The sequence below is a fragment of the Eptatretus burgeri genome, chromosome 18 (assembly GCF_056783735.1).
Source record: "Eptatretus burgeri isolate ZD-2024b chromosome 18, Ebu_testis_v1, whole genome shotgun sequence".
NCBI classification, from domain to species: Eukaryota; Metazoa; Chordata; class Myxini; order Myxiniformes; family Myxinidae; genus Eptatretus; species Eptatretus burgeri.
The window spans coordinates 23,388,688-23,402,266 of NC_140978.1; the positions used below are offsets into that span (position 1 = coordinate 23,388,688).

The window sequence follows — 13,579 nt, forward strand, 5'->3', positions numbered from 1 at the left end:
GATGTCTTTTGCTGAGGAGAATGGCAGGTGAGAGAGGGACCCACACCCAGCTAACTGGCATAATGGCAATTGAAGTCACCACATATGACAAAGAGAGAGTTGGGATGAGAGGATAGAAGTTGGTCCATATTTTCGGAGAGTGAGATGTAAACGGAGTCATTAGTGTTTGGTGGACGGTACAGCACACAAATAAACATGAGGTGGGAGTGGAAGGGAAGCCGTAGCCAGAGGTATTCCTGGGGCTGTGGTGGAGAGAGGGCAGTGCATGGTGAGGTGAGGAATGGAGTCTTTGATGGAGAGCAACTCCATCGCCAGGACGAGGCTCAGGTCTGTCATACTGGAGGAGGGAGTAACCAGGGAGAGATATGAGGGAGTCAGAGATGTCTTGAAGGAGGAAAGTTTCTGTTTAGCAGATTATGTCTGGTTTGTCAGTGGAAACCTCTTTAGAAAGATCTGTCAGGTTTGAGCGAAGGCCCCAGATGTTTGAGATCTACACTGTTAAGGAAGAGGGAGGGAGGAGGTTTTGGGTGCAGGGAAGGGAGAGGTGGGGATGAAGGAGAAGGGGGGAGGTAAGGAGAGTTGCTGAAAAAGTGTGGGAGATTCTAGAAGAGATAGGGGAGAGGGCAGGATAAGGAGGAGAAAAGGCCTGCTGGTCATAGATTGAGGTACAGTTGGGAGTAATATGAGAGGGGGCAGAGGGCAGTTGAAGAATGGAGGGGGCGGAGTGATGAGATGGGAGAGAGCGGTTGGGGGAAAGGGGTAGCTTTGTGGATGTGAAGGGGGAAACTTTGGGAAGGGGGAGTGAGGGGGAAGATTAGAGGGAGAAGGGTGAGGGGCAGTTATTGAGAAAGGTGAGAGGGAAGCTTGGAGGGGTGATAGTGTGAAGGTTGCTTTGAGAGGGAGGGGAGACGATGACAGAAGGTGCAGGAGGGTGATGGGAGAGGTGTGGAGAGGGGAAGGATGAGAGTTGTAGAAGTATGGTGAAGAAGGGAGTGGGCAGAGGCAGGTACAAGGTTTGAGGGGTTGGAAAGAGGATGAGATTTACTGAGAGGAAGGAAGGAGCATGTTTGTGGTGATGAGTCGAATGATTGAGAGAGTGAGATATCTGTTGGGTGAGAATGGAGCCCAAAGATGTTAGAACACCACACACTTTGGGACAACTAAACAGAAGAGGAGCTGATACTGAAGCAGAAGACAGCGAAGAGGTGCCAAGAGTGGAGGTAGGATGAGGGGAAAGATAGGAGGGGATAACAGGTGAGGGGTTCAGAAGAGGTAGATTTAAGTTGATGGGGTGAATTCGCACCGAAGTTGGGGGAAAAGAAAAACAGAAAGAAAAAGGACGCTTGATGGAACACGAACATGCATTGCAAATTGGGATTTTAAATGTTTTTCAGTCAGAGATGTGATTAATGGCATTATGTGAGGGATGCAACAAAGGAGAAGTAAGAGAATGGAGAAAAGAAACGTAACCGCTGGACTTTTTCCACATGGGATGAAGGAAAGGTTGAATTGAAAACAGCCTTTTGAAGAAGAAATAGAGTCGCGAATTATGATACAATTCCGAGAACCACACGTGCAAAAGAGGAAGTTGGAACATTTTAAGAAACTTTTTTTTGTTTCGTTTTGTTGTTTTTTGTTTTTTTTTTATAAAGATTACATCAGAATTGGAAAAGGAAGGGTTGAAGAAAAATTGTGAAGGTGTTTGGTTAATTTGGATCGGCAAATGCAGAAGGAAGCTGATAGTTCAACGAAAGTTACAGGAAGAAGAAGAGGTGGAAGAGAAACGCGTGTTTATACGAGGTGTAACATGAGGTTGAAAGAATAAATGCTTGTGTTTTTTTCTTTTTTTCTTAAAGATCAAGTGGGATTAGGTAAAGGAAAGGTTGAAGAAAAAAGATCGTGAAATTGTATGGTCAATGTGGGTCTGCAAAAGTGGAAGATGGGAGATCAGCAGAAGGAGGAGAAAGAAGTAGAGTGGGTTCAGGAAGTCACGGTACGGGGTATTATGTGAGGGAAAAGGTATTTTTTGTTGTAATTTTTTTATATTTTAAGACATGAAACAGAGGGTATCGTTGAGAGGGATAGAAGGAGGGTGGAGGGAAAAGTGGAGAAATAGAAACTGATGCTAATGAGGAGAAAATACAACAAACACGATTGTGCACCCAAACGGGGGGAAGAAGGGTTGGCCTCAAGAAAACCCGAAATGAAAAGACGTGAAACTCAACAATTAGCACAAGTTTTATCACAAGACCGAACTAAAAACGCACAGGAAGCACAACGATAATAAAATGACAGTAAAACCACGACTAAAACGACCGGAAAACTTATCTTTGAGAAAGTCGGCAGAGACCCTGAAGAGGAACCGCCACCGTCGCTGAAGAACTGGAACCGGAAGTATCACCACATCTCACAGCACTCTCAGTACCAGAGTAGAGTTCAGACATCAGATTAATCAGTTTTGGTGGCATCCCACGAAGACCAAGAATCCTCCAGAGGGCAACCCGATTCACTGAATCAAATGCTTTACAGAGATCAACATAAGCTGCAAGCAGCCCCTGCCGAAACTCTCGTCTGTGTTCGGTGAGGACCCGAAGGGGAAGAATACGGTCAATCGTTGACCTCTAGTGTAAAGACTGACTGCTCTGGGTGCTGGTGCTCAAAAGATGGTGGCGAACCCAAACAAGAATTATCTGAGCAAAGACCTTGCCCGGCACTGAGGGCAGCTTCACCCCGTGGTAGTTGTTGCAGTCCAGGCGATCACCCTTCCCTTTCCAGAGGGACAACAAGGCCCCTCTTACAGTCAGTTGGGATGATGCCTGTGTTCCAGGCAGGGCACAGAACTGCATGCAGTGACATGAGTACAGCATTTCCACCAGCCTTGAGAAGTTCAGCATGGATGCCACAGATCCAAGGGGCTTTACCCAATTTTAACTGGTTCACTACAGCCTGTATTTCCGCAAAGAAAGGCGGATCACAGTTGATTGGAGGGTCAGCAATAGGGATAGTGACTCCCCTTACATCCAACTCCACAGCTGGTGCTTCAGCCTGGTACAGCCGTTCAAAGTAACCGGCCCAGCGGGCCTTCCCTTTGGACTCCTCTGTCATTTGCCCACCACCCTCCGCTCTAACTGCAGTATACCGAGGTACGGACTTTGATGAACGCAATGCACAAATTCCCCTGTAAGCAAGACGATAATCACAACCACAGGTGATGCTTTACCTCCTCATAGATTCCTCGCACATAGGCCTCCTTGTCCACCCTCACCGCACGTAGTTTTACACCTCAACTCCCTGAACAGTTCAGCTCTGTCATTAAGCATGGCCCTGTGACTGGTCAATGGTATCCAGTGTCCCGTGAGAGACAAAATTCTTCTTTGCCCTTCGGTGAGTTCCAAGACGTCCACTGGCAATATCAAGGATGGTGGTTTTGAAGGCACTCCAAAACTTTTCAGGATTCCCCAAAGCACCCAGACCCCCCCCCCCCACAAAATCTCCACTCAGCCTGTTCTCAAACTCCTCAACGACACACTCATCCATGAGCTTGCCAACATCCAGCCTAGGCTGAGATGGTACCATTCTCCCAGATTTAAGCTGCAACTTCAGAGTTGCTACAACAAGCCGGTGGTCGGTATTGAGGAACTGAGCACTGCGGTAGACCCTGCAGTTTTGGATCATTCTCCAGTGACCATCAAAGAGCACATGGACAATCTCCTTTTCCACACCAACAGCGTTGGAAAACAAAGTCCAGCGATGAGCTTGTGGGCGCTGAAACCATGAACCAGCCACCCTTAGTCCATGACTTCTTGTAAAGTCAGGGAACTTAGTGCTATTTTGGTTCACAGTTACAGACCCATGGGGACCAACACACGTCTCATAACCATCCCTATCAGTTCCAGTCGATGTATTGAAATCCCCAATGACTGGAAGAGTATCTCACCTGGGGCAGTGGTCAACCACAGACTCGAGCGTGGCATAGAATATGACCCTCACGGTGAGATCACTTGCCTCAGTTGGGGCATATACAGAGACCAGGGAAATGACACCTGAAGAGTGAGGAATCCTTAGTCTCATAATCCGCTCATTGACCGGTGTTACCTCAATTATCATTGGAGTCAGCTTATTGGACACAGCTATAGCAACTCCTTGGGCATGGTAACCATCAGAGTGCCCAGACCAATAGTAGGTGTAACCACCGCCATGATCTCGCTACTATCCAGTCTCTGAACCTCAGAGAGTGCTGCAATACTGATGTTCAAATGCTTGAGCTCAGATGATAACAGAGACAGATTATCATCCTCTCTTAAGGATAGAACATTCCAAGCACCCACCCCAAGGGACCACCTCAGGTTAACCCAAGGAGACACCGTCTGGTCGACGACACCTCAGCACCACTCCGCCACACACCACCGCAATCTGACCCAGGAAGTTTGCCCCATGCTTTTCCTCCTATCATCAAGGAATGGGGGTCCCGAAGGCTTTGGGGAACATGTGGGTGAAGCTTCCCCTCGATCTGTCAAGCCGTTCTGGAGAAGAAGATTTATTTAAAGGTTTATTCTTCAAAAAAAACCATAGCTGCCAAACCATGTGACCTATGACATCATAGATGGAGGACTTTTTTTCCTCATGGATACGTGATCATCCATGTAAAGTTTCGCATCGATCTGTTCAGCTGATTCGGAGAAGATTTTTTTCAAGGTTTTTATGTTAAAAAAAAAAAGGCTGCTAAACCACGTTACCAATGACGTCATCAATCCCCCACCCCAACCACATACAATTCCGTCCTAGATGACCCTCAAAATTTTTCATACTGATCCGATAAAATGTTCGTGTGCAATTATGACATCATACCGAAACGACGTACCTATGACGTCATCACCACAAAACCATCCACCTATGAAAATCGCCCTTGTTTCCCATGGGGAGTACTTGACGTGCGAAGTTTCAATTTTTTTCCCTAGAGTGATTTCTGACATGCAGAGGTCCAAAGTTTTTGCTTTTTTTTTTTCCAACATGGCTGCCACCCCACGTGACCTATAATGTCATTATCATTAAAATATTCTACATGAGTCGTACCAAATATGGTGAAAATTTTGTGTCAATCGCATGAGCAGTTGCAGAGAAAATGGAGAAAATTAGCACGGACAGACGTACGTGCGTACGGATGAACAGACAACCCGAAAACATAATGCCTTCGGTGACTTAGTCAGTGGAGGCATAATTACTGGGTACAGAACTGTATTCACTACTGTACTCACCAATAATAGAAGAGATTGTGTGGGGAGTGGTTATTGTGGTGGTCAGGCAGGCTATCTGCTTTCTTGTCTGCACATATCTGTGTTGATGGTGACTGAGTTTCATGCGCTGATGTAAGGGTCGGTGACTTTAAAATAAGATTACAAATAATAAAAAAAACCCGTTTGATGGATGTCAATTTATCATACAATAGTGCTGTTATATTTATACCCTTCACTTTACAATGGAACTATGACCTTCCGTCGTCCTCGATAATACATCTCCTTCCCCTTTCGTTATCAAAGTTGCAACACATACGCTACCCCTTTAGACAGGGGAGTGGGGTGTGGGGGGGGATGCATAGGATGTGTATCAGAAAAACAGGGAATATGTATACATATGTCGTAAATATAAAGTAATTTTTCCACATAGTCTCCATCAACAGCAATGCATCTTCCTGAGTGCATCAATCCGACTCTTGTTTTCCGGTGTCACTGCGGTTGCAGGCTGACCACTTTGAGGCTCATCTTCGATATCGGTTTCCTCGCTCTCGAAACGCTTTGCCCAACGTGTATCGGTGCTCACATCAATGGTAGAGTCGCCGTACACATACTTTAAACACCTATGAATATCCACTGGAGGAACTTCTTCCGCAGTAAGAAATTCAGTAACTGTTCTCTGCTTCGTACACACATCGAGTGGGTCAGCCATTTGGAAAGCTTGTTACTTGGCGAAAAAAAAATGTTTGCCAAGTATGTTGGTCTGTAGCATTTGTCTGTCTGTCTATCTTTGTTTTTGTCTGTTTGTCACACGATTTTTGGCCACAGTTTTCAAGAAGTCGTTTTGAAAGTTTTTTTTTGGTGTGTGTAGGTGACCGGCCAAGGACAGCAACGCTAAATTTTGGTGAAGATCTGAATCCAGATCCGGATCTGAGAATTTTTTTTAAGTGATTCTTCACCATTGAGAGAGATGGCCAAAAAGGATATACCGTATAGCACAATTTCTCAAAAAATTATGGATGGATTCACACGAAATTTTGTGGACAGATTGAGAGTGCCACTCGGAAGAATTGATTCAATTTTGGTGAAGATGCAAGAATTATTTAATTTCGAACTGATACTTCACTATTGAGAGATGGGGCTAAAAGCGACATTGCATAATATCTCAAAAAGTTGAGGACGGATTCGGATGAAACTTTGTGGATAGGTTGGGTGTGGGAAAAGGATTCATTGATTCGATTTTAGTGAAGATCTGAATCCGGATACGGATTCGAGAGTTTCTCCGGTGATTCTTCACCATTGCGAGATGGGGCCAAACCTATGTATATCATGTTCTCTCAAAGTTGTGGACGACTTGTGACAAAACGAGGTGGAAGAGTTGGTTTGGTGAGAAGAACAAGCCGATTCTATTTTGGTTAAGGTCCAGAATCAGATCTGACCTATCAATGGCATACAAAATGTAAACTATTCAGCCTGGCGGAGGTATGTTCTCTACGGAGTGCCGTTCCGTTTCGCCAATTTGTCACTCGAGGAGTGATTTTTCATTTGTCTGTTTGCTGACCGATCACAGTGCCACTCCAATTAAAATGGGTGGGAGATACAAACCTTTCATTGGGATATCACATAAGCTTTCCTCCGATGCTTTGATTACGAACTGAAAAATAAGAGACATTACTTTTGTATAGACGCTCGTACTTCAGGATGAGGAATTTTTGCGTAGGCCATGTCGAACTGCGCTCTCCAAGTGTGTCGTGTGCGTATTCGATACCCCGTACACTTGGGAAATGGCCCCGGATAACCGAGCGGTGATTGGTTTAATTTAACCTCGAGTGTGGGAAGAAATCGACACTTTTTGCTGATGACTCCCTATTTGAAATTTTGAGATGGCAGGACAAAGGAGATTCCTTCATTTGAACAATTTGCCAGTTTTTAATGATGAAAATGACAATCATGTGACAGCAAGAATAAACCAGAGTTGGTGTCAAAGCCACCCAATGCTCGCCTGTTTATACATTTATTGTTTTTAAAAAACTACTCTAATAATATTTTTTATAAAGGATTGCAGTGAAGTCTGATCCAAATAATTTTAAAGCAATATATGTATTTGTATATTGTAATCAGTAAACCAGTACACATATTAAATGAATGGCAAGCGTCTAGTATAAACAGGCAAGCATTGGGTGGCTTTGACACCATCTTAGGTTGAAATTAAAAAAAAAAAAAAAATTAAAATCATTTGTTAATTTCAACTTCACGACACCAATAGTATACCCAAAAAGGAACATCCATGCCAAATATCAACATCCTAGTACACATATTAAATGAATGGCAAGCATCTAAATAACTTGCACCAAAAACTTTAACGTTGATGTGCTACAAAAAAGTTAAGTTCAAAACAGGTCAAAAATTTTAAACATTTGAAATTATTTTTTTAATTTCAACTTCACTACATTAATATTATACCCCAAAGGAACCTCCATGCCAAATATCAGCATCCTAGTACACATATTAAATGAATGGCAAGCTTCTAAATAACTTGCACCAAAAACTTTAACATTTTCATGCTCACACTCACGCCGGGGGGTATCGCTATAGCTCTCTGTTCTTCGAACAGGTGAGCTAATAAGGAACCACTAATTTATTCTTATCCTATTCAATGACCTGACAAAATGATCTATGCACTCACTTGCTGCCAGAAACCTGCTAATGAACAGAGGATGGGTAGGGATCGTCATATTTGTAAATTGAGAAATAATTCTCAAGCGGGGACGCATGAAATGGAGGGCGTGAAATGTGGTTGTAAATAGGGAAGACTATTTGACGTGAGCTCGTGGCTCTAATGATTTGACGGGTGGCCTTTTACACAGCATTGGAAGCCCCACCTCACAAAGGTGGTGCTGACGGCACAAAGATTAAAACGATTCTTCTTGCACTTTTACACTATTGGTGGCCTTTCATCCTTTCCTATGTCTGGTGTTGGCATAATGGCGAGAGTGGTGGGCTTGCGATCCTAGGATTCTGAGTTTAAATCCCACTTGGCTGTTGATTTAATACCAGGTGGGGTTGACTCTGCCTGTGATCCTTCTGAGATCAGCAAAATGAGTCCCAGCTTGCTGGTGTCATGTGTCGGAGTGGCGACCCGTCCAGGATTGTGCCAAATAGCCAAGGAGACTGCTTTGGCAGCACCAACCCTCTGCACAGAGTATGGTCCCAATAGATGGATGGATCCTTTCTAATGCAATCTATAAAATTGCTTGATGGCATATCTTTAAACGTTTGCGACAAGGCTGAGCATGCACAGATCATGGATCCAGTTCAGCAAGTTTATGTACCTTTAAGCACCCTGCAACAGCAGGACTTGCTGGTACTTACGAGGTGTTGGTTCGCTTCGTGTTGAGCCAAATGACATCGCCCCTCACTCCCATTGAGCCTGTGTTTTGGTTTGTTTTTACATTGTGCACCTATTTATTGTTCCAATCCCAAGTTGGAATTTTATTTTGATTTTTCTTTGTCCATTTCGTAAGACTTTCCTTCAAATCATGTGAACGTTCACTGAGGTCTTCCAACATCATCATCATCTTGCATGTGGTAGTTCTCTCGTTTATGAGCTTAAGGACGTGGTTTAGAAGCAAAAATATTATGTCTCGTCTCGTGTTTGAACTCGTGCTTGCATATTTTGTGTATTCGATGTGTGTTCCTTTTTCTACCCAGTTGCTGGCTGCTTTCATGCAGCTTGGTGCATGTGAACTGCTAATGTATTACATGGATCTGAAGCAGACCAACGATGCGCGTCTGACGTTTGAAGCCCTGAAGGTTAGTGTGGTTCTACGCTGGATATCCCGTTGGTTTGGTATTTTGATGTTGCTTTTTTTTTTTTTTAACTTTAGCCATTCTACCTCATGTCCAGTGCTAAAACCTATGGTGGATGGGAGACCGTGTTGTTACCTCGCCACCGAAGGTGAAGGACGTTATGTTTTCACCCCTTTCTTTCTGTTTGTTTGTGTGCGGGATATCTCAAAAAGTTGTGGATGGCTCCGGATTAAATTTTGTGGACAGGTTCATTTTGTCATAAGGACAAACTGATGAGATTTTGGTGAAGATCCGAATCCGACTACTAATTTTTAAAGTGATTGTTCACCATTGAGAGATTGGGCCAAAAATGATATATAGCACGATATCGCAAAAAGTTGTGGACAGATTCGGACAAAACTTGGTGGGCATGTTGGGTGTGTGACAAGGAAGAATTGATTCAATTTTGGTGAAGATCCGAATCCGAATCCGGATCCGGATCTGATTCTGGATACGAGAATTATTTAATTTTTACGTGATTCTTCACCATTGAGAGATCGGGCCAAAAACGATATAGTTCTGCATAGCATGATATTTCAAAAATGTATTGGGCCCGGTATGTTCTCGTGGATCAGGTATTACGTGGCGGATGTATGTACTCTACCGAGTGCCCTTCCAGTTTTATTAGTTATGTGACATTGAGAATGCGCTGATTTTTGCTGGAGTTTACTTTGAAAAGCTGCCCCAGACGTGTTGTTTCGTCTTATGCTCTTGCTCATTGTGTTCTTCTCGAGTCCACACTCATAACGATTCTAATTCTCACTTTTTGAAGCATTCAGCTACTGTGTCCAGCATTTTGAGTCAATTGTTGCTGTACTCGGGTACACTTATTTTTTCGTTTTTTTTTTTTTGTATCCTGCACAATAATAGAGAAAGGGGGAAACACCAAAGGTAGTGTAGAAGTGAGAGAGGTCAAGGGGAGGGGGAGAATGACACATGGGAGTGAACAAACTGCACACAAGAAGAAGAACAAGAGGAAGGGGGAAGTGGAGATGAAACCATCTGACAACGAACAAACAGAGCTGAGAGGGGGTGGCGGCGGGGGGGGGGGCAAAATCACAATAACCTGGAAAAGTGAAGTGCTTGGAAATGTGGTCATTTGGGGTAGAAGACATGAGTATGAATGGGGGGTGACCTGATGTGCTTGCGTGCGTGTTATACCTTGGATATTAAAAAGAGAAAGGGAGGGAAATATTTTGGAAAGTGGAGTGGGATTCCACCACTTTTACATTGGTAATATGTAGACAGCCGTGCCAGTTTGTGAAAGTGTGACAATTCCATATTTCCTTGAGGTTCCACGAGTTTTCCAATTGAGTTTCCGATCAGGATTCTGACGATGGTCAACCTGGAAGCACACAGAGCCTTGTGCTATTAGAAGCTTTTGGGTGATAACCAAAAACATATTTTCCAACTCTTGGCATGTCCTCCCTTGATGTGTTCATATCTGATGCACTTCTGTACTTTAATTCTTATTCTTTCTTTGTGAAATGTGTTCCAGTGAACTCCGAAGTGCCCATCTTCAAACTTGTATGCGACCTTAATTTTAAAAGTCTGCTTTCGCAAAGTTTCCCCAGACTCTCCCAGAGGGATCTGCAGAATTAAAAAATAATAATAACAAAATTTTGTGCTGCTTCTCAAAAGCTTGGTAGAGTGTAAAACTTATGATAAAATTGTTCGTGCCTGTAGTTCCTAGCTTCACTGCTGCTGCACAAAAAGTTTGCGGCCGAGTTCGTGGCTGAGGGTGGAGTTCAGCAGATGGTGACCGTCCCTCGGCCTTCCATGGCGGCTACTGGAGTCTCTCTCTGCTTTTACTACCTCGCCTACAACCAGGACGCAATGGAGAGGGTGAGGCAAGCTTTGTCGTAGAACCTCATGTGTTGAGTTGCCTGTACGATTGTAGATTGCTTGAAGGTAAAACGATGAGCATGTGTAACCTGGAGAGTCTGCGCTGAGTTGGAGTCGAAATTATCTTGAAAGGTTGTCAAGTTTGACCTGCTAAACAGTAAGTGGTGTATTTCAACGACCTTGACAAAAAGGCTCTTTGTAGCATTTGAAATCCAAGAAAACATAACTTTTGGAACATACTAATACAATCACCTGTATGGGAGTTGCATTCTGAGATGAAAGCGTCTTTGAGGAAATGAACCGAAGTTTAAAAAAAATAATAATAATAAATCCCAACCATGCCAAGGAGTCTGCTCGTGATCATTGCACAATGATGAGTGGTTATAAATTGCCTGTGATATGAAAGTTTGTTGAAAATATAAAATAAAGCCAAAAAACAGCAAGTTCAAGCTCTAAGCAAGTTCAGGTGTTTTTTATTCATTTATTGGGAGGTTTGTAAAACTTGTAGCACACATAATTTGCTCTTGGTGGACTGGAGCAGTTGAAATGCTTTCCTCTTTTGAAAAGGTTTTGGAGCTAAAATCTCAGTTTATTATTCCAATGGCATCAGGAAACTCGTCAGAAAGCTGCTGGCTAGAAACGCCAAAGAAAAGGACTTGTCTGGACCTGTTTGTGTCAAGGTCTCTCTTTATTCATTTATGGCCACGACTATTGCCTGGTTCTTGTGGGGTTGGCCAGGGGGAATTTGGCCCAAGTCTTTCACAAACCGGCTGGCCAGGCCTGATGTTCGACGAAAGTTAGGGCAGGAATTTGTAATTTGTTCAGGGTGCCGACGATAGCTCGCCGACTCGCCGCGAAGGACACCGTGGTGTGTTTAATGTCCATCAACTAATGCCAGCAGGTGGGATGCTCAGATGAATGTCCATGTGAGGAACCACACACACTGATGTATCATCCTGCCAAGGAAACACCAGGATGACAGTTTATAGCTGGGTCGGGATTCAAACCCAGGATAGACGGCTTCGAGGCGAGTGTGCATACCTCTCGGCTGTCCTGCCAGCCCCCGTTTTGGTTTTAAGGTATAAATATTGAAATTGTCCTGATACTGTTAGTTGAGGGTTGTATTTGTGCGTGCGTGTGTGTGTGTGTGTGTGCATGTGTAGGTGTGCATGTTACCACAAGCGGTTCTAAGTGACCTGGTGGGATACGCCCTCTGGCTGCTGGAATGTTCTCACGAGTCTGGCCGCTGTCATGCAACGATGTTCTTCTCCATCTCGTTTGGCTTTCGTGTTATCCTTGACCTGTTTGATTGGCATGGTGGATTACGGCGTTTGGTCAACTTGGTCAGTGGTTTTTCTCTGCATCCTGTTTCTGCTAGTTTCCCTGTAATTGAACATGATCATTGCATGTCCAGCAGTGGTTAATATACAGTTGCATTGCAGGTGAGTACACTGGAGATATTAAACCTGGAGGATCAGGGTGCGCTGCTTAGTGATGACGAGATCTTTGCAAGTCGTCAGACGGCCAAGCACACCTGTCTCGCACTGCGAAAGTACTTTGAGGCCCACCTGGCCATTAAGGTGGACTATGTACGCCGCTCGCTGCAGCGCACTGAGGGTGGAGCACTCATTCCAGCCCAACCGCCATACAAGGTCTGGGTTTCGTGTAAGGTTGAATTGTCATCTTTTATGGGATATTCCCTCTCCCTCTCTCCCCCTCACCCTCTATGACTTTTTAACGATGAAGAGATAAATTTACGCTGTAATAGGCAGGTGAAACAATGCATGCATGTCCCTGTGCCCTGACGATTCCTGTTTTGGCCCTGACAAATAATTATTTTTTTCTTTTCACTTGCTCTTATAATTACTTGAATCCAACATGCCTTTAAGTGGAAACCTCTTTTTTGATTCCGATTCCCTAAAGAGTTAATCAAACACTTTCTTATCACATGTGTAGGTCATGGCATTCATTCACGACCAAGTCGTAGAGATGGAGGAGTTTCTCATCGAGTTTGGCCCAGGCCGGCTCTACTGGGAAGCTGCGGAAGCATTTCACCGGCTCTCCGGGGTTCCACTGCTACTGCAGCTCATCGATTTTGCTTGTGACTGGCGCACCTATTATGGCAGGTGAGGGCATAACAAAGGTACGAAAAGTACCTTGTTTGTGTTGAAACACTCAACCCTGTATTCTGTATCACAATCTGAATGTTCTTCGTTTTGCTTCATTACATACTGTTCGAAGTTTTCTGATAGTCTTGCTCGGCAGTTGTATTTCACAAAACCACAGAGCTCAACTGGAATATATTCCATTGATAAATGGGCTTATAACAGACATGGTGGTTGGTGTTGACACATAGGCTAATCCTTACTTAAAGCTATCTTTCTCATTATATTGATTTGAAGGTTTCTGATCAATTTAACTGTCTATTTAGGAGAGTGTCTGTTGTACACTGCTCCTTCCCCAATTCCATATCCAGGCGATGCATGACGTCATCGCCGGGTGCCGAAGGAAGGGAGTACTCAGTTTTTACTCCGGTTGTTTGTTTGTTTTTCTTGTTTGTCTGGGCGATATCTCAGCCATCCTTTGACATAGGAAACTGAAATAGGAAAGGACATAGGAAAGGAAGGAAATAGGACATAGGAAAGGATGAAACT

General features: G+C 44.0%; 1 protein-coding gene across 4 annotated transcripts in view; it reads left to right on the forward strand.

The window, feature by feature from the left end:
* Window positions 1-13,579, forward strand: part of DCAF1 (DDB1 and CUL4 associated factor 1) — an 80,911-nt gene that overhangs the window by 50,250 nt on the left and 17,082 nt on the right. For all 4 annotated transcript variants that reach the window (XM_085863939.1, XM_085863940.1, XM_085863941.1 and 1 more), the window contains 5 exons: window positions 8,943-9,044; window positions 10,767-10,925; window positions 12,089-12,268; window positions 12,368-12,577; window positions 12,882-13,051. In XM_085863939.1, coding sequence (XP_085720065.1) covers window positions 8,943-9,044; window positions 10,767-10,925; window positions 12,089-12,268; window positions 12,368-12,577; window positions 12,882-13,051 — 821 coding nt within the window. The remainder of the gene's footprint in view (window positions 1-8,942; window positions 9,045-10,766; window positions 10,926-12,088; window positions 12,269-12,367; window positions 12,578-12,881; window positions 13,052-13,579) is intronic.